Source organism: Procambarus clarkii, chromosome 43 (assembly GCF_040958095.1).
Source record: "Procambarus clarkii isolate CNS0578487 chromosome 43, FALCON_Pclarkii_2.0, whole genome shotgun sequence".
NCBI lineage: Eukaryota > Metazoa > Arthropoda > Malacostraca > Decapoda > Cambaridae > Procambarus > Procambarus clarkii.
The window spans coordinates 25068031-25095797 of NC_091192.1; the positions used below are offsets into that span (position 1 = coordinate 25068031).

The following is a 27767-nucleotide window of genomic DNA, read 5'->3' on the forward strand; positions in this document are numbered from 1 at the left end:
GAGAGTCACTCTCACTCTTCACTATTCCCCCTCACTCTCTCCCTAGGAGACTCACTCACACTCCTCACTATCCCCCTCACTCATACCCCAGGAGAGTCACTCACACTCACACAGTGAGGGGGATATTGATTGTGAGTGATGACACTTGCGAGAGAGTAAGGAGTGAGTGACCCCCCCCCTCCCCGTGGATGCAGTGAAGAGTGTGAGTGACTTCATTGGGGAGAGAGTGAGGGGATAGTGAGGAGTGTGAGTGACGCCCCCTCATTACCCCCCTCATAGTGTCAGTGACGCCCCTCACAGTGAGTGACGCCCCCTCACTACCCCCCCCCCTCACAGTGAGTGACGCCCCCTCACTACCCCCCCCCCCCCTCACAGTGTGAGTGACGCCCCTGGGGAGACAGTGAGGGAGAGTGAGTGCAGGGAGGTACAGGAGCGCCGCTACTGAAGCATAGCTAAACAGGTCCTATCTAGTTTTTCCTCCGCGGTATGAAGTCTTGTTCTAAGTGAAGACGAACCTGTGTGTTGCTGTGGTGGTGGTGGTGCTGTGGTGGTGCTGTGGTGGTGTTGCTGTGGTGGTGGTGGTGGTGGTGCTGTGGTGGTGGTGGTGGTGTTCCTGTGGTGGTGGTGTTGCTGTGGTGGTGGTGCTGTGGTGGTGGTGGTGGTGGTGTTGCTGTGGTGGTGGTGGTGGTGGTGCTGTGGTGGTGGTGTTGCTGTGGTGGTGGTGGTGGTGCTGTGGTGGTGGTGGTGCTGTGGTGGTGGTGGTGGTGCTGTGGTGGTGGTGGTGCTGTGGTGGTGGTGGTGGTGCTGTGGTGGTGGTGGTGGTGGTGGTGGTGGTGGTGGTGGTGGTGCTGTGGTGGTGGTGTTGCTGTGGTGGTGGTGGTGGTGCTGTGGTGGTGGTGGTGCTGTGGTGGTGGTGGTGCTGTGGTGGTGGTGCTGTGGTGGTGGTGGTGCTGTGGTGGTGGTGGTGGTGCTGTGGTGGTGGTGGTGGTGGTGGTGGTGGTGGTGCTGTGGTGGTGGTGGTGGTGCTGTGGTGGTGGTGGTGGTGTTCCTGTGGTGGTGGTGCTGCTGTGGTGGTGGTGGTGGTGTTCCTGTGGTGGTAGTGGTGGTGGTGGTGGTGTTCCTGTGGTGGTGGTGCTGCTGTGGTGGTGGTGCTGTGGTGGTGGTGGTGGTGTTCCTGTGGTGGTGGTGCTGTGGTGGTGGTGTTCCTGTGGTGGTGGTGGTGGTGTTGCTGTGGTGGTGGTGCTGTGGTGGTGGTGCTGCTGTGGTGGTGGTGGTGGTGTTCCTGTGGTGGTGGTGGTGGTGGTGGTGGTGGTGTTGCTGTGGTGGTGGTGCTGCTGTGGTGGTGGTGCTGTGGTGGTGGTGGTGGTGTTCCTGTGGTGGTGGTGCTGTGGTGGTGGTGTTCCTGTGGTGGTGGTGCTGCTGTGGTGGTGGTGGTGGTGTTCCTGTGGTGGTGGTGCTGTGGTGGTGGTGTTCCTGTGGTGGTGGTGGTGGTGGTGGTGTTGCTGTGGTGGTGGTGGTGCTGTGGTGGTGGTGGTGCTGTGGTGGTGGTGGTGCTGTGGTGGTGGTGGTGGTGTTCCTGTGGCGGTGGTGCTGCTGTGGTGGTGGTGGTGGTAGTGCTGTGGTGGTGGTGGTGGTGTTCCTGTGGTGGTGGTGCTGTGGTGGTGGTGTTCCTGTGGTGGTGGTGGTGGTGCTGTGGTGGTGGTGTTGCTGTGGTGGTGGTGTTCCTGTGGTGGTGGTGGTGGTGCTGTGGTGTTGCTGTGGTGGTGGTGTTCCTGTGGTGGTGGTGGTGGTGCTGTGGTGGTGGTGGTGGTGGTGGTGTTGCTGTGGTGGTGGTGGTGGTGTTCCTGTGGTGGTGGTGGTGGTGGTGGTGGTGGTGGTGGTGCTGTGGTGGAGGTGCTGTGGTGTTGCTGGTAGTGCTTCTGTAATGGTGTTTCAGTGGTAATAGTTTTGGTGGTGGTGTTTCTTTGAAGGTGTTTCACTGGTGTTGGTCAGTTAGCGTGGTGGTGATCACAAAGATCTCATCTGTGACTCATCTTTGTGTAGGTTTGCACGTTAGTTTTCAGGTGTGTAGTGGTACTGGAGGGTACAGATGTGGCCGGGCTAGAGCCTTGTATAGTTGTGTCCGTGCTGAGGCTGTGCAATATCTCCAACGTTCCTAGGCCTTTTTTCATTTTGTTTATTAAGTCATTTAAGTTAATTTTGAATCCTGTTCCATTAATGTTGAGTCTGTGTATTCTGCCTACAGCCGTATTGTGGATAGTACTGATATGGGAGATAGATCAGCACTGATATGGGAGATAGATCAGCACTGATATGGGAGATAGATCAGCACTGATATGGGAGATAGATCAGCACTGATATGGGAGATAGATCTACTCAGCCAATCTCAAATCCAAGAGGAGACTTCAGCAAATTTAACTTAAATAATAAACTGTTTAATAAGGGACTAATAAACCAAGACCTCACAGAAAGAAGCTGGGGGTCATTGCGCAGAGCCGGTCGGCCGAGCGGACAGCTCACTGGACTTGTGATCCTGTGGTCCCAGGTTCGATCCCGGGCGCCGGCGAGAAACAATGGGCAGAGTTTCTATCACCCTATGCTCCTGTTACCTAGCAGTAAAAATAGGTACCTGGGTGTTAGTCAGCTGTCACGGGCTGCTTCCTGGGGGTGGAGGCCTGGTCAAGGACCGGGCCGCGGGGACACTATAGCCCCGAAAGCATCTGAAGATAATCCTCAAGAAGGACCCGAGAACACATAAATTATTAATAGTCTGAGGACACTATGGTTCTGTTTTCAGTGGACCATATTGAGGTTGTCTTGAGGTTATCTTGAGATGATATCGGGGCTTTAGTGTCCCCGCGGCCCGGTCCTCGACCAGGCCTCCACCCCCAGGAAGCAGCCCGTGACAGCTGACTAACTCTCAGGTACCTATTTTACTGCTAGGTAACAGGAGCATAGGGTGAAAGAAACTCTGCCCATTGTTTCTCGCCGGCGCCTGGGATCGAACCCAGGACCACAGTATCACAAGTCCAGCGTGCTGTCCGCTCGGCCGACCGGCTCCCTATGAACATGAACACACCGGAGGTCGATAATTCAAACGAATTGTTCACTAGTTGTGACACAGCATCAAACCGTGTATATCACATGTCCCCGTAACCCCTGTAGGGTAAGGTAGCGGTGACAGCGTGCCCGCGCACTCTGCACCTGGCCCAGATTGCTGCAAGTTTATAAATGCTTCAAGAATTGCAGAAAATCAGTATATTATAGGCCGTTAACATTACTTGGAGACAAAGCCTATTGGGCACTAAAGGAATTACTGGCAAAGTAGGAAGATGAATCTATAATTTCCTAGCGAACAAACCACAGTGTAATTGTCAACACAGTCAAATCCAGATCATCCACAGTGTCATCTACAGTGATGATACAGTACTGTACACACTACAGTACTGTATCACTGTAGATGACACCAGGATTTTCATGAGAGTGGACAATATAGAGGACACAGCTAAACCTTCAGACTCATGTAACTCAGGTCTTCCAATGGGCCACAGATAATATGTTTTATGAAGGTAAGTTCCAGCTCTTGTGCTATGCTCACAACGAAAATTTAGCAGTCCCCTTGGCGAAGTGGTAAGGCACTCGCCTGGCGTTTGGACTAGGTTCGCATCCTGGCCGGGGAGGACTTACTGGGCACCAATCCTCAACTGTAGCCTCTGTTCACCTAACAGTAAAATAGGTACCTGGTTGTTAAACGATTTGGCGGGTGGTATTCCAGGGAATATTAGGATTAAGGACCTGCCCGAGACGCTCCGGTGCTGGTGGCTGTACAAGACTGTAACAACTCTGGTGTATATATATAAATAAATACAAATAAATAAAAAAATCAAACCGGAAACCCCATAATAAAGGTAGTCAACCCACACCGTAGAACAACAAATCATTGTGAAGGAACTTGGAGTAATGTCACAAGACGACACTTTTAAATAATATAACAAAGTAGTTGTCACAACTGCAAGAAAAATAAAAGGTAATCTTTTAAACGAGACACCTGCAAAGGATACCTGATCAATCTGGCTGTGACTCATACGTGAGACTGCGAGCGGCTGCGTCTAACAGCTTCCTTGACCAGACCACAAACCAGGGGGGGGAGGGGCCTGGTCAGAGACCGGGCCGCTGGGACGTTGATCCTTGGAGCACCCACAAGGTAACCCACAAGGTAAGGTAAGGAGGAGAGGGAAGATGGGGGGGGGGAGCGGATGGGGGGTGAGGCGGGGGAAGGGGGCTGGCGGGGTCAGACTGGAGGAGGGGGGGTGGGGGGAAGGGGGGGGGCAGAGAAAGGTGCTTCCTGAGGAGTGAGTAAGGTGTTGAGGGAGAGCTGGGTGGACCCGGGAACTTCAAGGCCAAGTTCATGCTCAGCCTCGCTAAGTGTGCTCCGCGCGCTGCTCACTCTCTCGCCCCCTCTCCTGTGGCACCCTGAAGGGGGCCCTGGGCAGCCAGGGCACGATGCCACTGGGCACTGGGTCATGATATATGCCTTCACCACCTCCACCGGGCCCGCTTGGGGCAGGCAACGGGGGGCACATCACGCCGCATTCCTCCACTGGTCCACCTTCCTGTTAGAAAGTTATAATTCTGCTGACTGTGTCTGGCGCGCCGCTCTTGCATGACCGCCCACCCGCTGCCAGCTATGTTGTGCTGTTTGGCCAGGCTCTGCTCTAGCTTCACCAGAGTCTCCTGCTGCTTTCTTGTGCTGCTTCGCCAGTGTCTCTTGCTGTTCGCTAGTGTCTCTTGCTGCTTCACCAGTGTCTCTTGCTGGTTCGCCAGTGTCTGGTGCTGCTTCGCCAGGGTCTGTTACTGCTTCGCCAGTGTCTCTTGCTGCTTCGCCAGTGTCTCTTGCTGCTTCGCCAGTGTCTGGTGCTGCTTCGCCAGGGTCTCTTGCTGCTTCGCCAGGGTCTGGTGCTGCTTCGCCAAAGTCAGCTATGAGAAACAGGCAAGATGTGTTGTGGTTCACCCTGTGTGTGTGTGTGGGTTGTGTGTGTGTTTGTATCTACTTCTAACTTACACTATTCTACTTATTGACAGCTCTAACGCTGATAAAGTTATTTCTGGCGGTTGTGCGTCTCTAGTTCCATCTATGACCCCTCGCTCAGCTGGCTCGGAACAATACTGCTTTCTCTACTTGTCAATTTCTCTTAGAATCTTATTTATATGTTGATATTATATTCCTCACCCCTATCTCACCTCTCCTCCTGCTGCTGGATACCTGCTTCATGGAGTTCTGGGAGTAGTTCTACTGCCCAAGCCCGGCCCGAGGCCAGGCTTGACTTGTGATAGTTTGGTCCACCAGGCTGTTGCTTGGAGCGGACGGCAGGTCCACATATCCACCTACAGCCCGGTTGGTCCGGCACTTCTTGAAGAAAACTATTCAGTTTTCTCTTGAAGATATCCACGGTTGTTCCGGTCTTGTAAAGTCCAATTCTCTCAGTCTATCCTTATAGACTTAATCCTTTCATCTCAGGAACGAGTCTCGTTGCATATCTTTGGATCTTTTCTAGTTCTCCTCCTTTTTCAGGTAAGTGTTCCAAGCTGGGGATGCAAATTCTCAGTGTGGGTCTCACACTCTGTATATAGGGGCCCAGAAGGCCCCCTTTTGTACTAATTTCTGAAGGATACACGGATGTTGCCCAGTATGCAAGCTGTTATTATTCTGCTAATGTGGGTTTTCGGCATCAGATTTAGGATGTCCACTTCCAGGATAACCTGGAATAATGTCCACTCAAGATAACCTCAAGATAACCAGGTGTTTCTCCTTTTCTTATTGAAGAATGGGCCTTCCCTCTATCCTATACTGCTATACTGATCTGCGTACTCCTCTTCTCATTACTTTGCATTTGGCTAGATTAAACACTAGCAGCTATTTTTCAGACCACTTCTGGGAAATGTTCGAATCCGTTCGCCCTGCCTCACAATCTATATCTGTTCTGACTCTTCTCGTCAGCCTTTCATCATCTGCAAAGATTGATGAAGGAGCTAATTTCGTATTAGGTCATTGACATACATTAGAAACAGCATGGGCCCCAGAACCGACCCCTGAGGTACTCCACTCGTAAACTCTCTCCGTTCCGATGTCTCGCCTCTCACATTAACCCTTTGCTTCCTTCCTGAGAGGAACTCTCTGACCCACCTAAGGACTCTCCCAGACACCATGCCGGCTTCTCTAGTTTGAGTAGGAGTCTTTCCTGCATGGATCGTGCGACATGCTTTCTGACAGTTGAGGAATATAAAGTCTGCCATTCTTTCTCTTGTTTGTTTTCTGTCATTTTCTTGTAGAACTGTTGCAAATATGTTTGCGGCAGTAGATTTTTCGAAAATTTTCAGTAGATTTTAGTAGATTTTAGCCAGTTTTAGTAGTTTTCCTCTACTAAAACTGGCCTGGTTACTTAAAAAAAAAAATTATGTTCTCAATGTTCTACTAGACTGCTTCGAATCACTCTCTCTCTCTCTCTCTAGCAACTTGAAAGGGATATGTGAGTGTGTACTCACCTATTTGTACTCACCTATTAGTGCTTGCGGAGGTTGAGCTTTGGCTCTTTGGTCCCGCCTCTCAACTGTCAATCAACTGGTGTACAGATTCCTGAGCCTTCTGGGCTCTATCATATCTACATTTAAAACTGTGTATGGAGTCAACCTCCACCACATCACTGCCTAATGCATTCCATCCGTTAACAACTCTGACACTGAAAAAGGTCCTTCTTACGTCTCTGTGGCTCATGTGGGTACTCAGTTTCCACCTGTGTCCCCTTGTTCGCGTACCACCAGTGTTGAATAGTTTATCCTTGTCTACCCTATCAATTCCACTGAAAATTTTATAGAAAGTGATCATGTCTCCCCTCAGTCTTCTGTCTTTCAGTGTAATGAGGTGCATTTCACGCAGCCTTTCATCGTAACTCATGCTTCTTAGTTCTGGGACTAGTCTAAGTAGCATACCTCTGAACTTTTTCCAGCTTCGCCTTGTGCTTGACAAGGTACGGGCTCCATGCTGGGGCCGCATACTCCAGGATTGGTCTTACATATGTGGTGTACAAGATTCTGAACGATTCCTTACACAGGTTCCTGAAGCTGTTCTGATGTTAGCCAGCCTCGCATATGCCGCAGACGTAATTCTTTTTATGTGGGCTTCAGGAGACAGGTTTGGTGTGATATCAACTCCTAGATCTTTCTCTCAGTCCGTTTCATTAAGTACTTTATCTCCTATTCTGTATCCTGTGTCTGGCCTCCTGATTCCACCGCCTAGTTTCATTACTTTGCATTTACTCGAGTTGAACTTTAGCAGCCATTTGTTGGACCATTCATTCAGTCTAAATCATCTTGTAGCCGCCTACAAGATCTTCTGTTTCAGTCCTCATTAATTTTTGCATCATCAGCAAACATTGAGAGAAACGAGTCTATACCCTCTGGGAGATCAATTACATATATAAGAAATAGTGTAGGTCCAAGGACTGACCCCTGCGGGACTCCACTCGTAACGTCTCGCCAATCTGAGACCTCACCCCTCACACTGACTCGTTGTCTCCTGTTGCTTAGGTACTCCCTTATCCAATGGAGTACCTTCCCTTTCACTCCAGCCTGCATCTCCAGCTTTTTCACTAGCCTCTTGTGTGGTACTGTATCAAAGGCTTTCTGGCAATCCAAAAATATGTAGTCTGCCCACCCTTCTCTTTCTTGCCTTATTTTTGTTGCCTGGTCGTAGAATTCGATTAACCATGTGAGGCAGGACTTGCCATTCCTGAACCCATATGTGTGTGTGTGTGTGTGTGTGTACTCACCTATTTGTTCTCACCTATTTGTGTCTGCAGGATCGAGCATTGACTCTTGGATCCCGCCTTTCGAGCACCGGTTGTTTACAGCAATGACTATGGTCCTATTTCCTTATCATACCTAGTTTTAAAATTATGAATAGTATTTGCTTCCACAACCTGTTACTTAAGTGCATTCCATTTGTCAACCACTCTGACACTAAAAATGTTCTTTCTAATATCTCTGTGGCTCATTTGGGCACTCAATTTGTGCTTCTGCGTGTGCATGTGTGTGTGTGTGTGTGTGTACTCACCTCGTTGTACTCACATAGTTGTGCTTGCGGGGGTTGAGCTTTGGCTCTTTGGTCCTGACTCTCAACTGTGAATCAACTGGTGTACAGATTCCTGAGCCTAATGGGCTCTATCATATCTACATTTGAAACTGTGTATGGAGTCAGCCTCCACCACATCACTGCCTAATGCATTCCATTTATTAACTACTCTGACACTGAAACAATTCTTTCTAACGACTCTGTGGCTCATTTGGGTACTAAGTTTCCATCTGTTTCCCCCAGTTCGTGTTCCGCCGGTGCTAATGAGTTGGTCTTTCTCCCCCTTGTCAATTTCTCTGAGAATTTTGTAGGTGGTTATCATGTCTCCCCTTACTCTTCTGTTTTCCAGGGACGTGTGGTTCAGCTTCCTTAGCCTTTTCTCGTAGCTCATACCTCTCAGTTCCGGGACGAGCCTGGTGGCATACCTTTGAATCTTCTCTAACCTGTCTTGTGTTTAACTAGGTATGGACTCCAGGCTGGAGCTACATATTTCAGGATTGGTCTGACATAAGTGGTATACAGGGTCCTGAACGATTCCTTACACAAGTTTCTAAAGGCAGTTCTTATGTTGGCCAGTCTAGCATATGCTGCTGATGATATCCTTTTGATTTGGGCCTCAGGGACAAGTTTAGGTATGATATCAACCCCCAGATCTTTTTCTATTTGACTCTTGCAGGATTTCACCTCCCAGATGGTAACTGTGTTCAGCCTTTTGCTCCCTTCGCCTAATTTCATTACTTTACACTTTCCTGAGTTGAACTTTAGTAGTCATTTTCTAGACCATTCCTCCAGTTTGTCCAGGTCGTCCTGTAGTCTCTGTCTATCTTCATCTGTCTAGATTCTTCTCATAATTTTTGAATCATCAGCAAACATTGAGAGGAATGAGTCTATACCTTCTGGAAGATCATTTACATATATTAGAAACAGGATGGGTCCAAGTACTGAGCCCTCTGGGACTCCGCTGGTGACATCTCGCCACTCTGATGTCTTCCCCCTCACAGTTACTTGCTGTTTCCTGTTGCTTAGATACTCCCTTATCCACTGGAGTACCTTACCTTTAACTCCTGCCTGTTGCTCCAACTTTTGTAACAGCCTTTTGTAAGGTACTGTGTCAAAGGCTTTCCGACAGTCCAGGAAAATGCAGTCTGCCTACCCTTCTTTTTCTTGCCTGATTTTTGTCGCCTGACCAAACAATTCTATTAAACCTGTGAGGCACGATTTACCATCCCTGAACCCATGTTGGTGGTGTGTTACAAAGCTGTTTCCCTCCAGATGCTCTACGAGCCTTTTCCTCACGATCTTCTCCATCACCTTGCATGGTATACAAGTTAGGGAAACTGGCCTGTAGTTCAGTGCCTCTTGCCTGTCACCCTTTTTATATATTGGGACTACGTTAGCTGTCTTCCAACTTTCTGGTAAGTCTCCTGTTTCCAGTGACCTGTTATACACCATAGACAGTGGCACACTTAGTGCTTCCTGCACCTTCCTTTAGTATCCATGGTGAGATTCTGTACTAACCAAAAGCTTTTGTCACATTCAACTCAAACAGATGCCATTTGATCTCATTTCTGGTAGTTCAAACTCCCCCAAGGTTGCTTGGTTTACCGCCCCCTTCATTGAGTAGAGGGACGTCTCCTTACTCTATTGTGAAGACCTCCTGGAATCTCGAGGAATTCTTCACACACCTTCTTGTCGTTCTTTGTCTATCTGCTTTCCCCTTTTCTCAGTGACATCACTTCTCTGGTAGTCTCAGGTTCATCAGTTTCGATAGATTCTCTGGATAGCTGAAGCCCCATCAAGTTCCTCTTGATGGGGCTGTGGAGCAGCTTGGGTTTGGACTTGGCTTTACTTGTGATGTTATTTTCATAGTGTCAGTTTTCTCACTCTGAGGTACTCATTCCCGGCTGCCTGATTTCTCCCTCTACTCTGCGGTGTTCTGTTATTGCTGTAGTGTTCTCTGTGTTCTTGTACTTCACTGCTGCGCTTCCTTACATGCCTGACTCAACCGTGGACTCATCTGTTGCTTTTCATTTTTCTCCTTTTGGGTGAGATAATGTACTTACATAGTTGTGCTGGCGAGGGTTGAGCTTCGGCTCTTTGGTCCGCCTCTCATCAATCAATCAACAGGTGTACAGGTTCCTGAGCCTACTGGGCTGTATCATATCTACATTCAAACTGTGTATGGAGTCAGCCTACACCACATCACTGCCTAGTGCATTCCACCTGTTAACTACTATGATATTAACAAGTTTTTTCAAACGACCCTGTGGCTCATTTGGGTTCTCAGTTTCCGCCTGTGTCCCCTTGTTCGCGTTCCACCCGTACTAATTACTTTATCTTTACATAGCCTGTTAATTCCTCTGAGAATTTTATACTAATGATTATGCCTCCCCTAACTCTTTGTCTTAACAGTGTGGTGAGGTGAGGTTCTAGTACTCTTTCCTCGTAGTTCGTACCTCTCAGCTCGGGGACTAGTCTCGTGGCATACTTCCCAACGTTTTCTTACTTATTTTGTGTTAGACTATATATGGACTTTACATTGCAGCTGCATATTCCAGTATTGGTCTGACGTATGAGGTATACAAGGTTCTGAATAATTCCTGACACAAGTTTATGAAGGCAATTCATATGTTCATCAGCCTTGCATACGCCGCTAATGTTATCCTTTTGATGTGAGCTTCAGGGAACAGGTTTGGTGTGATATAAACTCCCAGATTATTATTTCGTCTTGACACCTGAAGATAGCCTCTCTCCCATGTGGGCCATGTGGTGGGCCATGTGGTGGTACATGTGGTGGTACATGTGGTTGTACATGTGGTGGTACATGTGGTGGTACATGTGGTGGTACATGTGGTGGTACATGTGGTGGTACACGTGGTGGTACACGTGGTGGTACATGTGGTGGTACATGTGGTGGTACATGTGGTGGTACACGTGGCGGTACACGTGGTGGTACACGTAGTGGTACATGTGGTGGTACATGTGGTGGTACATGTGGTGGTACATGTGGTGGTACATGTGTTGGTACATGTGGTGGTACATGTGGTGGTACATGTGGTGGTACATGTGGTGGTACATGTGGTGGTACACGTGGTGGTACACGTGGTGGTACATGTGGTGGTACATGTGGTGGTACATGTGGTGGTACATGTGGTGGTACACGTGGTGGTACACGTGGTGGTACATGTAGTGGTACACGTGGTGGTACATGTAGTGGTACACGTGGTGGTACACGTGGTGGTACATGTGGTTGTACATGTGGTGGTACATGTGGTGGTACATGTGGTGGTACACGTGGTGGTACACGTGGTGGTACATGTAATGGTACACGTGGTGGTACATGTAGTGGTACACGTGGTGGTACACGTGGTGGTACATGCGGTGGTACACGTGGTGGTACATGTGGTTGTACATGTGGTGGTACATGTGGTGGTACACGTAGTGGTACACGTGGTGGTACATGTGGTTGTACATGTGGTGGTACATGTGGTTGTACATGTGGTGGTACACGTGGTGGTACATGTGGTGGTACATGTGGTGGTACACGTGGTTGTACATGTGGTTGTACATGTGGTAGTACATGTGGTGGTACACGTGGTGGTACATGTGGTGGTACATGTGGTTGTACATGTGGTTGTACATGTGGTAGTACATGTGGTGGTACACGTGGTGGTACATGTGGTGGTACATGTGGTTGTACATGTGGTGGTACATGTGGTGGTACATGTAGTGGTACACGTGGTGGTACATGTGGTGGTACATGTGGTAGTACATGTAGTGGTACACGTGGTGGTACACGTGGTGGTACATGTAGTGGTACACGTGGTGGTACATGTGGTGGAACATGTAGTGGTACATGTGGTGGTACATGCAGTGGTACACGTGGTGGTACACGTGGTGGTACACGTGGTGGTACACGTGGTGGTACACGTGGTGGTACACGTGGTGGTACATGTGGTGGTACATGTGGTGGTACACGTGGTGGTACATGTGGTGGTACACGTGGTGGTACACGTGGTGGTACACGTGGTGGTACACGTGGTGGTACGTGTGGTGGTACACGTGGTGGTACACGTGGTGGTACATGTGGTGGTACATGTGGTGGTACACGTGGTGGTACCCGTGGTGGTACACGTGGTGGTACATGTGGTGGTACATGTGGTGGTACACGTAGTGGTACATGTGGTTGTACATGTGGTGGTACATGTGGTTGTACATGTGGTGGTACACGTGGTGGTACACGTGGTGGTACATGTGGTTGTACATGTGGTGGTACATGTGGTTGTACATGTGGTGGTACACGTGGTGGTACATGTGGTGGTACATGTGGTGGTACACGTGGTTGTACATGTGGTTGTACATGTGGTAGTACATGTGGTGGTACATGTGGTGGTACACGTGGAAGTACATGTAGTGGTACATGTGGTGGTACACGTGGTGGTACACGTGGTGGTACATGTGGTGGTACATGTGGTGGTACACGTGGTGGTACACGTGGTGGTACACGTGGTGGTACATGTGGTGGTACATGTGGTGGTACACGTGGTGGTACATGTGGTGGTACACGTGGTGGTACACGTGGTGGTACACGTGGTGGTACACGTGGTGGTACTTGTGGTGGTACATGTGGTGGTACACGTGGTGGTACACGTGGTGGTACACGTGGTGGTACATGTAGTGGTACATGTGGTGGTATATGTGGTGGTACATGTGGTGGTACATGTAGTGGAACATGTAGTGGTACATGTGGTGGTACATGTGGTGGTACATGTAGTGGTACACGTGGTGGTACACGTGGTGGTACGTGTGGTGGTACACGTGGTGGTACATGTGGTGGTACATGTGGTGGTACATGTGGTGGTACATGTAGTGGTACACGTGGTGGTACATGTAGTGGTACATGTGGTGGTACATGTGGTGGTACACGTGGTGGTACATGTAGTGGTACACGAGGTGGTACACGTGGTGGTACATGTGGTGGAACATGTGGTGGTACATGTGATGGAACATGTAGTGGTACATGAGGTGGTACATGTGGTGGTACATGTAGTGGTACACGTGGTGGTACACGTGGTGGTACATGTGGTGGTACACGTGGTGGTACACGTGGTGGTACATGTGGTGGTACATGTGGTGGAACATGTAGTGGTACATGTGGTGGTACATGTGGTGGTACATGCAGTGGTACACGTGGTGGTACACGTGGTGGTACATGTAGTGGTACATGTGGTGGTACATGTGGTGGTACATGTAGTGGTACACGTGGTGGTACATGTGGTGGTACATGTGGTGGTACATGTAGTGGTACACGTGGTGGTACATGTGGTGGTACATGTGGTGGAACATGTAGTGGTACATGTGGTGGTACATGTGGTGGTACATGCAGTGGTACACGTGGTGGTACACGTGGTGGTACACGTGGTGGTACATGTAGTGGTACATGTGGTGGTACATGTAGTGGTACATGTAGTGGTACACGTGGTGGTACATGTGGTGGTACATGTGGTGGTACATGTAGTGGTACACGTGGTGGTACATGTGGTGGTACATGTAGTGGTACATGTAGTGGTACATGTAGTGGTACATGTGGTGGTACACGTGGTGGTACATGTGGTGGTACATGTGGTGGTACATGTAGTGGTACACGTGGTGGTACATGTGGTGGTACATGTGGTGGTACATGTAGTGGTACACGTGGTGGTACACGTGGTGGTACGTGTGGTGGTACACGTGGTGGTACATGTGGTGGTACATGTGGTGGTACATGTGGTGGTACATGTAGTGGTACACATGGTGGTACATGTGGTGGTACATGTAGTGGTACATGTAGTGGTACACATGGTGGTACATGTAGTGGTACATGTAGTGGTACATGTAGTGGTACACATGGTGGTACATGTGGTGGTACATGTAGTGGTACATGTGGTGGTACACATGGTGGTACATGTGGTGGTACATGTAGTGGTACATGTAGTGGTACATGTAGTGGTACATGTGGTGGTACATGTGGTGGTACATGTAGTGGTACACATGGTGGTACATGTGGTGGTACATGTAGTGGTACATGTAGTGGTACATGTAGTGGTACACATGGTGGTACATGTGGTGGTACATGTAGTGGTACATGTAGTGATACACATGGTGGTACATGTAGTGGTACATGTAGTGGTACATGTAGTGGTACACATGGTGGTACATGTGGTGGTACATGTAGTGGTACATGTGGTGGTACACATGGTGGTACATGTGGTGGTACATGTAGTGGTACATGTAGTGGTACATGTAGTGGTACATGTGGTGGTACATGTGGTGGTACATGTGGTGGTACACGTGGTGGTACATGTGGTGGTACATGTGGTGGTACACGTGGTGGTACATGTGGTGGTACACGTGGTGGTACATGTAGTGGTACATGTGGTGGTACATTTAGTGGTACATGTGGTGGTACATGTGGTGGTACACTTAGTGGTACATGTGGTGGTACATGTGGTGGTACACGTGGTGGTACACGTGGTGGTACACTTGGTGGTACATGTAGTGGTACATGTGGTGGTACATGTGGTGGTACACTTAGTGGTACATGTAGTGGTACATGTGGTGGTACACGTGGTGGTGCATGTGGTGGTACACGTGGTGGTACATGTGGTGGTACATGTGATGGTACATGTAGTGGTACACGTGGTGGTACACGTGGTGGTACATGTAGTGGTACATGTGGTGGTACATGTAGTGGTACATGTGGTGGTACACGTGGTGGTACACGTGGTGGTACATGTGGTGGTACACGTAGTGGTACACTTGTAGTAAGTGTAGTGGGTATGACAGGTACAGCAGGTGTGGCGTTATGAGTGGTGTGGCAAATGTGTAGGGAATGACATATGTGAATGGTATGACAGGTGTGGAGATATGAGAGGTGCGGACGGGGTGCAGGTATGGAGGGTATGATAGGTCTGGCAATAAGGCAGGTGTGGAGGAATGAGAAATGTGGAGGCAAGACAGGTGTTACAGGTGTGGAAGTATGAGAAGTGAGGATATGACAGGAGTAGCAGGTGTGGATGAATGATAGGTATGACAAGTGTGAAGGTAATAGAAGTGTGGTAGGTGCTGAGGAAATGGCAGGTGTGGAGGTTAGACAGGTGTGGAGGTGTTGAGGGTATGTCAGATGTGGAGGGTATGACAGGTGTGACGGTAAGATAGGTGTGGATATGACAGGTATTGATCGTATGGTGGCAGGTGTTGAGGACATGACAGGTGTGTAGAGGTAAGACAGGCTTGGTGGGGAAAGACAGGTATTGAGGGCATGACAACTGTGCAGGGTAAGACAGGTGTAGCAGGTGGAGGGTATGACAGGTATGGAGGTAAAACAGGCGTGGAGAGTATGACAGGTGTGAATGGTGAGAGGTATGGCAGGTTTGGAGGAATGACATGTGTGGCAGTATTGGAGGTATGAAATGTGTGGCAAGTGTGGAGGGAATGACAGATGTGGCAGGTGAGAGGTGTGGCAGGTGTGGAGGGAATGACAGATGTGGCAGGTGAGAGGTGTGGCAGGTGTGAAGTTATAAGAGTTGTGGCAAGTGTAGAGGGTATGACAGGTGTGTCAGGTCGCAGAAGTATGACACGTGTGGACGTAAGACAGGCGTGATAGTAGGTGTGTAGAGGGTGTATCAGGTGTGGAGGCACGAGAGCAGGTGTGGTACAAGAAGCAGCAGAAACAATACCTGTTCATAGAGCTGGTGGACCCAAGTGTCCATAAGAAAGGCTTGACTTGAGGAAGCCGAAGTTGAGGAGACAGCCGCTGCCGCCGTGGCGCCTCCCTCCGTCACCATATGATGGTATAGGTCTATGGGCGTGTCCTCGTCGCCCACGCCCTCCATCGTGCACGCCCACACTCCCCCACCCCCGCAACACTACCAAAAACACACACACACACAGAAACACCTTTTCAGAACAGCACTACTTGAGTGATTCCCGAAGTATCATTGCTGAGGCGTTCTCTCTATCGTCCGCGCCACCATCTCAAATACGCCCCATCAATTATTATACTAATGTGGGATTCGATCTGGGGGCCCAGGATGTCCGGCAATGCTTATTTCTTTGCGCCCGTGCGGGAACTGCTTGACAAGACGTGTGGATAGGTTGTGAGGTGTGTGTGGTGGTGGTGGTGGAGGCGGGGGCGGCGTGGTGGTGTTGGGGGAGGTGGTGGTGGTGGTGGCGCAAGATGAGGGAGAATGAATGTGTGCGTCTGCGCGTGGGGAACATTTAGTGCGTACTGGCTAGTGGGTGGCGTGAGCGAGCGCGCGCTCGCGTGCGTGCATGTGTGTGTGTGTGTGTGAATGTGTGTGTGTAAGTGTAAGTGTGTGTGTGTGTGTGTGTGTGTGTGTGTGTGTGTGTGTGTGTGTGTGTGTGTGTGTGTGTGTGTGTGTGTGTGTGTGTGTGTGTGTGTGTGTGTGTGTGTGTGTGTGTGTGTGTGTGTGAGCGCGCGTGTGTGTGTGTGTGTGTGTCAGTGTTCCTCCCTACACACCACCACACCGGCCGGCATAACCACACACCCCGCCCCCTTTCTGTAACTCACGCACGCACACACACACACACACACACACACACACACACACACACACACACACACACACACACACACACACACACACACACACGCGCGCGCGCGCGCGCACGCACACACACACATACACACACACACACACATACATACACACATGACAAATGGAATGCATTAGGCAGTGATGTGGTGGAGGCTGACTCCATACACAGTTTCAAGTGTAGATATGATAGAGCCCAATAGGCTCAGGAACCTGTACACCAGTTGATTGACGGTTGAGAGGCGGGACCAAAGAGCCAAAGCTCAACCCCCGCAAGGTGAGTACAATTAGGTGAGTACATACACACACATACATACACATACACACATACACACAAGTCCGAATGTGTACACCCCCCCCCCCCCACCACCAACAGACACACCTCACACTCATTCATTCCTTGCGCTACCCTCCAGCAAGCCCCCCCCCCCTTCTGTCTCTCTCTCTCTCCCTCTCTCACGCGCGCACGCACACCCACACACACACACACACACATGCACGCGGGAACAACAGGACGCAGGTTGAAACTTAGTATCTAAATGAGCCAAAGAGACATTAGAAAAAACGTTTTCAGTGTCAGAGTAGTTAACAGATGGAATGCATTAGGCAGTGATGTGGTGGAGGCTGACTCCATACACAGTTTCAATTGAATATATGATAGAGCCCAATAGGCTCGGGAATCTTTACACCAGTTGACTGACAATTGAGATGCGCGCCCAAAGAGCCGAAGCTCAACCCCCGCAAGCACAACTAGGTGAGTACACCAGAGATACCAGAGGGCCAGGAATGAGTACCTCAGAGTGAGGAGAGAATCAGAGAGGTATTATAACAACGGCATCGCGAGTAAAGCCAAGACCCAACTAAAACTGCTCCACAGTCACATCAGGAGGAAAACAGCAGTGAAGGAACAAGTGATGAAACAGAAAAGGGACGAACAGATAGCCAGAGAATGACAACGAGGTGTGTGAAAAACTCAACACGAGTTTCCAGGAGGTCTTCACAATAGAACAAGAAGAGGTCCCTGCACTAAATGAGGCGGTGGCAAACCCAAGCAACCTTGGAGGAATTTAACGTCACCAGTGATGAGGTCAAAAGGATTCTGTTGGAGCTGAATGTGACAAAGGCTGTTGGGCCTGGCAGAATCTCACCGTGGCTACTAAAAGAGAGCGCAGAAGCACTAAGTGTGCCACTCTATATAGTGTATAACAGGTCACGGGAAATAGGGAACCTACCAGAAAGCTGGAAGACAGCTAATGTAGTCCCAATATACAAAAAAAGTGACAGGCAAGAGGCACTGCACAAAAGGCCAGTTTCCGTAACTTGTATACCATGCAAGGTGACGGAGATCACGAGGAAACGCCTCGTAGAGCATGTGGAGGGAAGGATGCACCAACATGGTGGTGACACACCACCAACATGGGTTCAGAGATGGTAAATCGTGCCTCACAGGCTTAATAGAACAGGCGACAAAAATCAGGCAAGAAAGAGAAGGGTGGGCAGACTGCATTTTCTTAGGCTGTCCAAAAGCCTTTAACTCAGTACCCCATAAGAGGCTGTTACGAAAGTTGGAGAAACAGGCAGGAGTAAAAGGTAAAATGCTCCAGTGGATAAAGGAGTATTTTAACAAAAGGAAACAGCGAGTAACTGTGAAGGGGGGAGACATCAGAGTGGCGAGACGTCACCAGCGGAGTACTTGGACCCATCCTGTTTTTAATATATGTAAACGATCTTCCAGAGGGTATAAGACTCATTCCTCTTAATGTTTGCTGATGATGCCTGAAGATAGACAGAGAGTACAGGATGACCTGGACGAACTAGAGGAATGGTCTAGAAAAAGTATACTAAAGTTTAACCCAAGAAAGTGTAAAGTAATGAAATTAGGTGAAGGGAGCAGGAGGTTGAGCACAAGGTACCATCTGGGAGGTGAAATACTGCAAGAGTCAAATAGAAAGATTTGGGGGTTGATATCACACCGAACCTGTCCCCAGAGACCCACATCAAAAGGATATCATCAGCAGCATATGCTAGATTGGCCAACATAAGAAATGCCTTTACGAACTTGTGTGAGGAATCATTCCGAACCTTATACCACTAATGTCAGACCAATCTTGGAATATGCAGCTCCAGCCTGGAGTCCATATCTAGTTAAACACAAGACAAAGTTAGAGAAGGATTGAGAGGTATGTCACCAGACTAGACCAGGAGCCAGAGAGTAACAGTCAGAGGCGAGAAGTCGGACTGGCGAACAGTAACGAGTGGAGTACCTCAAGGATCGGTGCTGGGACCAATTTTATTTCTAATATATGTTAATAACATGTTTACAGGTGTTGAGTCTTATATGTCGATGTTTGCAGATGACGTGAAATTAAAAAGATCCTCCTGCCTCCACCTGCCACTCACATCCTCTCTTCTGTTGCTAATTATAATTACCCGAGTCTTCCCGGCTTGGTGCCGCCTTTTGATAATTACTCAAATATATACAATTCTTCCTTTTTCTACTGTTAGATCTTCAAAACATTTCGCATGGATTCGCAATCCACGGACCGGGTTTCGATTTCCTGGCTGAAGCAGAAACATATGGGTAAAGTTTTTTTCACCAAGCATTAAATAGGTACGTGTGAACTGGACAGCTGTTGCAGCCTGCATCCTGCATCCTGGGGGGATGTGTGTGTACTCACCTATTTGTGCTTGCAGGATCGAGCATTGGCTCTTGGATCCCGCCTTTCCAGCCATCGGTTGTTTACAAGCAATGACTCCTGTCCCATTACCCTATCATACCTAATTTTAAAAGTATGAATAGAGTTTGCTTCCACAACCTGTTCCCCAAGTGCATTCCATTTTTCCACTACTCTCACGCTAAAAGAAAACTTCCTAACATCTCTGTGACTCATCTGAGTTTCCAGGTTCCACCCATGTTCCCTCGTTCTGTTATTATTACGTGTGAACATTTCATCTATTTCCACTTTGTCAATTCCCCTGAGTATTTTATATGTCCCTATCATATCTCCTCTCTCCCTTCTTTTCTCTAGTGTCGTAAGGTTCAGTTCCTTCAGCCGCTCTTCATATCCCATCCCTCGTAACTCTGGGACAAGCCTCGTCACAAACCTCTGAACCTTCTCCAGTTTTCTTATGTGTTTCTTCAGGTGGGGGCTCCATGATGGCGCGGCATACTCTAAGACTGGTCTCACGTAGGCAGTGTAAAGCGCCCTAAAAGCCTCCTCACTTAGGTTTCTGAATGAAGTTCTGTGTGTGTGTGTGTGTGTGTGTGTGTGTGTGTGTGTGTGTGTGTGTGTGTGTGTGTGTGTGTGTGTGTGTGTGTGTGTGTGTGTGTGTGTATGTGTGTGTGTGTGTCGTCAATCAAAACCGTCAATCAACAGGTGTACAGGTTCCTGAGCCTATTGGGCTCTATCATATCTACACTTGAAACTGTGTATGGAGTCAGCCTCCACCACATTACTTTCTAATGCATTCCATTTGTCAACCACTCTGACACTAAAAAAGTTCTTTCTAATATCTCTGTGGCTCATTTGGGCACTCAGTTTCCACTTGTGTCCCCTAGTGCGTGTGCCCCTTGTGTTAAATAGACTGTCTTTATCTACTCTATCGATTCCCAAGAGAATCTTGAATGTGGTGATCATGTCCCCCCCTAACTCTTCTGTCTTCCAACGAAGTGAGGTTTAATTCCCGTAGTCTCTCCTCGTAGCTCATACCTCTCAGCTCGGGTACTAGTCTGGTGGCAAACCTTTGAACCTTTTCCAGTTTAGTCTTATGCTTGACTAGATATGGACTCCATGCTGGAGCCGCATACTCCAGGATTGGTCTGACATATGTGGTATATAATGTTCTGAAAGATTCCTTACACAAGTTTCTAAAGGCCGTTCTTATGTTGGCCAGCCTGGCATATGCTGCTGATGTTATCCTCTTGATATGAGCTTCAGGGGACAGGTCTGGCGTGATATCAACCCCCAAGTCTTTCTCTCTCTCTGACTCCTGAAGTATTTCATCTCCCAAATGATACCTTGTATCTGGTCTCCTGCTTCCTACCCCTATCTTCATTACATTACATTTGCTTGGGTTAAACTCTAACAACCATTTGTTCGACCATTCCTGCAGCTTGTCCAGGTCTTCTTGAAGCCTCAAGCTGTCCTCATCTGTCTTAATCCTTCTCATAATTTTGGCGTCGTCAGCAAACATTGAGAGGAATGAGTCTATACCCTCTGGGAGATCATTTGCGTATATCAGAAACAGGATAGGTCCGAGTACAGAGCCCTGTGGGACTCCAGCTTATGCATCAGCCTTTTTTGCGGTACTGTGTCAAAGGCTTTCCGACAGTCCAAAAAAATGCAGTCCGCCCATCCCTCTCTTTCTTGCTTAATGTTTGTCACCTGATCGTAGAATTCTATTAAGCCAGTCAGGCAAGATTTACCCTCCCTGAACCCATGTTGATGGGTTGTCACGAAGTCCCTTCTCTCCAGATCTATTACCAGTTTTTTTCTCACGATCTTCTCCATCACCTTGCATGGTATACAAGTTAAGGACACTGGCCTGTAGTTCAGTGCCTCTTGTTTGTCACCCTTTCTGTATATTGGGACCACATTAGCAGTCTTCCATATGTGTGTGTGTGTACTCACATGTTTGTGCCTGCAGGGTCGAGCATTAGCCCTTGGACTCCGCCTTTCTAGCCGCCTGTTGTTTAAAGCGATGACTCCAATCCTATCAGTTCTACTTTTACAATCATGAGTAGTTTCCTTCCACCACCTGCTCCATTAGTTCACTCCATTTTCCCACTATTCTTACGCTAAATTAAAACTTTCTAACTTCTCTTTGACTACCATTCTTTTCCCCCGTCCTATCCCAAATCCTTATCCTGATCCCTTCCAAGTGCTATATAGTCGTAATGGCTTGGCGCTCTCTCCTGATAGTTCCTTTCCCTTCATCCGCGTCATAGAGATGTTAGAAAGTTAGAAATGGCTCCACGATGGGGCTGCATACCCTAAGACTGGTCTCACGTAGGCAGTGCAAAGTATCTAAAATACCCTCTAACTTTGAATGATCTAACTGAATAATGCTGGAACTTTTGCCAGCGTGTAGTAGACTACTGAGGTTATCCTAGTTATACTGTGCCTCGTGACGTAGACTACTGTGGTTATCCTAGTTATATTGAGCCTCGTGACGTAGACTACTGTGGTTATCCTAGTTATACTGTGCCTCGTGACGTAGACTACTGTGGTTATCCTAGTTATATTGAGCCTCGTGACGTAGACTACTGTGGTTATCCTAGTTATATTGTGCCTCGTGACGTAGACTACTGTGGTTATCCTAGTTATATTGAGCCTCGTGACGTAGACTACTGTGGTTATCCTAGTTATATTGTGCCTCGTGACGTAGACTACTGTGGTTATCCTAGTTATATTGTGCCTCGTGACGTAGACTACTGTGGTTATCATAGTTATATTGTGCCTCAGGATTTAGATCTGGTGTCCCGTCCACTCCCAGGTCTGTTTGTTGAGTGGTGACAAGAAGGACAGTACACAATGTTCCCCTTCATTGTCTACTGTCCCTTTTGCTCTTCAATCATCTTTTTCCATTCCCAAAACTTTACACTTGCTCGTGTTGAACTCCAGTAGCCATTTCCCTGATCATCTCAGCAGCTTGTTCAAGTCGTCTTGGGAGAGTTCTCTCAAGCCTTATCTGTCACAACTGGCTTCATTAAACCAAAGTTGTCAAATATCTTGGAGAAGTCGGGAGTCTGCGACAGACGACCAGCAGTTGGTAGCCAGCCAACAGTTAAGCCAGACAGCAAACCGGCCACAGACTGCCAGTCAGACAACCGTCCAACCAACTAGCCAATCACCCAACCACACCAACCAGTCTGTCAACTAGCCAACCCGAGACTGCAAAGCAATCACGACACCTGTCCCAGCCAGGCGTCAGTGTCGTACTGGGTCCGTCCCACGACACCTGTCCCAGCCAGGCGTCAGTGTCGTACTGGGTCCGTCCCACGACACCTGTCCCAGCCAGGCGTCAGTGTCGTACTGGGTCCGTCCCACGACACCTGTCCCAGCCAGGCGTCAGTGTCGTACTGGGTCCGTCCCACGACACCTGTCCCAGCCAGGCGTCAGTGTCGTACTGGGTCCGTCCCACGACACCTGTCCCAGCCAGGCGTCAGTGTCGTACTGGGTCCGTCCCACGACACCTGTCCCAGCCAGGCGTCAGTGTCGTACTGGGTCCGTCCCACGACACCTGTCCCAGCCAGGCGTCAGTGTCGTACTGGGTCCGTCCCCTAGACGGCTTAACCACCTGTCACATGGGAGGTACACCCACCTACACCCGTGGGAGGTACACCCACCTACACCCGTGGGAGGTACACCCACCTACACCCGTGGGAGGTACACCCACCTACACCCGTGGGAGGTACACCCAACTACACCCGTGGGAGGTACACCCACCTACACCCGTGGGAGGTACACCCAACTACACCCGTGGGAGGTACACCCACCTACACCCGTGGGAGGTACACCCACATACACCCGTGGGAGGTACACCCACCTACACCCGTGGGAGGTACACCCACCTACACCCGTGGGAGGTACACCCACCTACACCCGTGGGAGGTACACCCAACTACACCCGTGGGAGGTACACCCACCTACACCCGTGGGAGGTACACCCAACTACACCCGTGGGCGTGGTGGGAGCAGCGTGGGCGTGGTGGGAGCAGCGTGGGCGTGGTGGGAGCAGCGTGGGCGTGGTGGGAGCAGCGTGGGCGTGGTGGGAGCAGCGTGGGCGTGGTGGAAGCAGCATGAGCGTGGTGGGAGCAGCGTGGGCGTGGTGGGAGCAGCATGGGCGTGGTGGGAGCAGCATGAGCGTGGTGGGAGCAGCGTGGGCGTGGTGGGAGCAGCGTGGGCGTGGTGGGAGCAGCATGAGCGTGGTGGGAGCAGCGTGGGCGTGGTGGGAGCAGCGTGGACGTGGTGGGAGCAGCGTGGGCGTGGTGGGAGCAGCGTGGGCGTGGTGGGAGCAGCGTGGGGGTGGTGGGAGCAGCGTGGGCGTGGTGGGAGCAGCGTGGGGGTGGTGGGAGCAGCGTGGGCGTGGTGGGAGCAGCGTGGGCGTGGTGGGAGCAGCGTGGGCGTGGTGGGAGCAGCGTGGGCGTGGTGGGAGCAGCGTGGGCGTGGTGGGAGCAGCGTGGGCGTGGTGGGAGCAGCGTGGGCGTGGTGGGAGCAGCGTGGGCGTGGTGGGAGCAGCATTCTTTCAATTCTTTCGTATATTAATACATCTTCAGAATGAATGAATATATATATATATATATATATATATATATATATATATATATATATATATATATATATATATATATATATATATATATGTTGTTAAATATGACCGAAAAAGTAAGATTAGTAATTCTAAAACGAATTTTCTCAATATTTCTTATGTTTCTTTTCCCTGTCGTTGGTAATTGAAAAATAAATTCTCCAAAATTCATTTTTATTTCTAGTCTGACGCGACGCCTGAACGCGTTTCGTAATAACTTATTACATTTTCAAAGACTTCACGCATACAACTGTAACCGGTAAACACGCGTAATACATCCATACTTATACTCGTATTTGGCTGAGGTGATATGGTACAAAAGTTTTGGGTGAGGTGATTGACATTTACACATGACAGAACACGGACCAATGGGTATAAGAACATAAGAATAGAAGCAACTGCAGAAGGCCTATTGGCCCCATGATGGCTCCTCTTGATGCTTCTATATTGGTTCGGGGTCTTGAAGTGGGTAGAATATAGTTATGCATAAATTGGCTGTTGATTGCTGCTGTTGACAAATGCACAACTATATTCTACCGTCATTTGTTCGCATTTGTGTTCCTCACGTGTGCCCCAAAGAATGAGGTGATTTGATAAAATACCATGCCCAAGATTACCATCAGAGTGCCAGCGGGATGATGGGGAAATAGCCTCGGCTACCATCATCTTTTGTCCGGTTCGTGATAGTCGAGTGGTTAAGGTGTCCTGTACACCAGATGCATAGTGCTCCTGGCAGTATAGGTTCGAGTCACTTCTGGGGTGTGAGTTTTCAGTTATATATATATATATATATATATATATATATATATATATATATATATATATACATATATATATATATATATATATATATATATATATATACATATATATATATATAATATATAATATATATAATATTATTATATATATATATATATATATATATATATATATATATATACATATATATATATATATATATATATATATATATATATATATACATATATATATATATAATATATAATATATATAATATTATATATTATATATATATATATATATATATATATATATAATATATATATGTAATATATATATATATATATATATATATATATATATATATATATATATATATATATATATATATATATATATATATATGACAGGCTTTATGAACGCGTGAGCCATTAATCACTGAGAACTCTTTTTACCCGACCAGGATTCGAACCCCCGCCGACCAGGATCACACCCTGGCATAAAAGGTCCCGTAACCACTGTACCAATAAACACATATATTTATAAACATAAATATAGACACACACAAACAGGCAGCATTACTGGATGAAGGAGAGACAGATTTTTGCATTAGGAAAAGATCGGGGAACTATCAGAAGAAACGCCAAGTCATTACGACTATATAGCACTGGGAAGGGATTAGGATTTGGGATGAGACGTGGGGAAGGAATGGTGCCCAACCACTTGGACGGTCGGGGATTGAACGCCGACCTACAAGACACGAGACCGTTGCTCTACCGTCCAGCCCAAGTGGTTGGGTAGAGCGGGAGCAGATAACGTCTGCAGCATGTGTCATAATGCCCAAGGTCCGTGTATCTTGCAGGAACTTTGGTAAACTAGCCTTCTGGGCCCACTCTACAGTATGAACAACCTCCGTGAGACCACTCTTGAATATGCAGACCCAGCATGGCACCCTCGCCTGAGAAAGAACAAGACAAAACTAGAAAAGGTCCAAAGATATGCAACACGGGTCGTTCCTGACCTGACGTCACAAGGAAAGACTAAGGGAACTGGACGTCAACACACTAGAGAAGAAGAGAGATAAGGGGGACATGATAACGACATAAAAGTTTCCAAAAATAATTAACAAAGTAGAGAAAACAACATAATTGAGCGCGCTAAACACCGCAGACCGAAGGGGGTATAGATGGAAGCTGAAAGCATGAATGTCACAGATGTTAGTAATAACAAGTGTTAAGAGATGTCAATAGATGGCGTAGGTTGCCGTAGACGAAGATGTCGATGACGTAAACGCGATTCATATTTGAATTGTAAATATGATAAACACGTTGAAACTGAGTCGTTGCATTAATACAAGAAAGCTGGGAATGAAGGACTTAGAATTAGAAGCTTAGCTCGTTCTTGCAAGCACATCTAGGCAAGTATACGGATGCACCTGCTTCGGAACACATCTTATGGACCAATGGGAGCGGTTCTAGTGATGATCGTTGCGGGAACCGCGAAGACTTCTCCAGCGGTTGTTTTGGGTGACGAGTCATACTAGTCGAGGCAAACTTTCCTTCTGTGATGCATTTGTTTATGTGAAGTGACGGGGGATGAGGAGGCTGTGTGGGGAGGGGGAGGTGCCGGCACACGACCAGGGGAGGTGCCGGCACACGACCAGGGGAGGTGCCGGCACACGACCAGGGGAGGTGCCGGCACACGACCAGGGGAGGTGCCGGCACACGACTGGGGGAGGTGCCGGCATATGACTGGGGGAGGAATGCACGGAAACATGTCTTGGTCGGGAGGGTTCTCTCTTCAGTCCCCTCCTCCCATTACCCCCTCCCACCGTCCAGCTGGTACCTCCTTCCCTCCCCCTCCCTCCGTCCAGCTGGTACCTCCTTCCCTCCCCCTCCCTCCGTCCAGCTGGTACCTCCTTCCCACCCCTCCCACCTCACCGCCCCGGGGACGGATACCGCCACGCCACCAGCCATTGCAGCTCTATCCCCCCCCGCTCATTCGCACATGACCCACACTTTCTCCCACACTCTCACCCCCACCTCACGCCCCCTGCAGCAGCAGCAGCAGCAGCAGCAACGTACTCACCTCCTGAAGGCAGCTGCTGTGGCCAGCCGTGCAACACACATGGACCACCACCACCACCACCACCACACCGCCTCCGCCACGCACAGTTTTTCTCAAGTTCACTTTTTAAGTGAGAGGCGCTCGTGTTTTTCTGAAGGTGTTTAGTGTTGGAGACACTCACACACAGGGAGGAGGGTTATGAGCCACTACTGCCAGTAGAGAAATGAGAAGAGGGTTATGAGGGAGGAGGAGGAGGAGGAGGCGACTCCTTGCGCTGTGGCCGTCTATCACTCACTGCTAATACTCGAGCACCTTTGTGAGTGTTCAAGGCTGGCCATCAGCTGGGGCAGGGAGAGAGCCAGCCTCCCGCCGCCACACGCCATGCTACACTACCCACACACTTCGGGTATCGATTATTGTTTATCTTTAGGCTCCCACCTTTCCTGCCTTTATCCTGGGACTGTTTTAGAGTACTGCACGAGCGGCTCACGGACCTTCCCAGCCTAGGGAACTTCTCCTTAAGGCTGACAACGGTGCCTCGTTGCTCTAGACCTCTCACGGTACCACTAACTTGAGTTCCTCAGTGTTGTGTAACCACTATTGTCATTCTGGGTGTGGATAATGGCATCCAGCAAGTGTCAGAGCGGCCCATGTGGCGACAACGTGGCAACGCCGCCTCATGTAATATTCTCAACCACATGTCGGCCGCTGTAGCCACGCTCCGTTTATGCAACATTTGCAGCGGCAGGCAACGCTGCCGGCTTGCAGGAGGAGTGGCCCGGGAAAGACGGTGGCCAGCGGGTGTGAGGAGGAGGGCGGGAAACTGGGCAAGTGGGTGGTGTTTGGGGCAGAAGTGGGTAGTTATCATGGTCGTTGGCACCTCCCCTCTAGATTCAATGCCAAGGTCACACGCGCCCCCA

At 48.9% G+C, this 27767-nt stretch overlaps 2 protein-coding genes across 4 annotated transcripts in view; both read right to left on the reverse strand.

The window, feature by feature from the left end:
- Positions 1–27666, reverse strand: part of LOC123755869 (steroid hormone receptor ERR1) — a 203873-nt gene extending 176207 nt beyond the window's left edge. The window contains exon 1 of one of the 3 annotated variants that reach the window (XM_069300146.1): positions 26869–27666. Coding sequence is in view for 2 of the 3 variants with exons in the window: in XM_069300147.1 (XP_069156248.1) it covers positions 15847–16002 (156 nt within the window). In the remaining variant the exon portion in view is untranslated. Of the gene's footprint in view, positions 1–15846; positions 16514–26868 lie in introns of those variants that run through there. The other 2 variants (XM_069300147.1, XM_069300145.1) reach the window with 2 other exon arrangements.
- Positions 23400–23969, reverse strand: LOC138349890 (nascent polypeptide-associated complex subunit alpha, muscle-specific form-like). The gene has a single exon (XM_069299879.1). The coding sequence runs from the start codon at positions 23967–23969 to the stop codon at positions 23400–23402; it is 570 nt and encodes a 189-aa protein (XP_069155980.1).
- Positions 27667–27767: the final 101 nt, after the last annotated feature.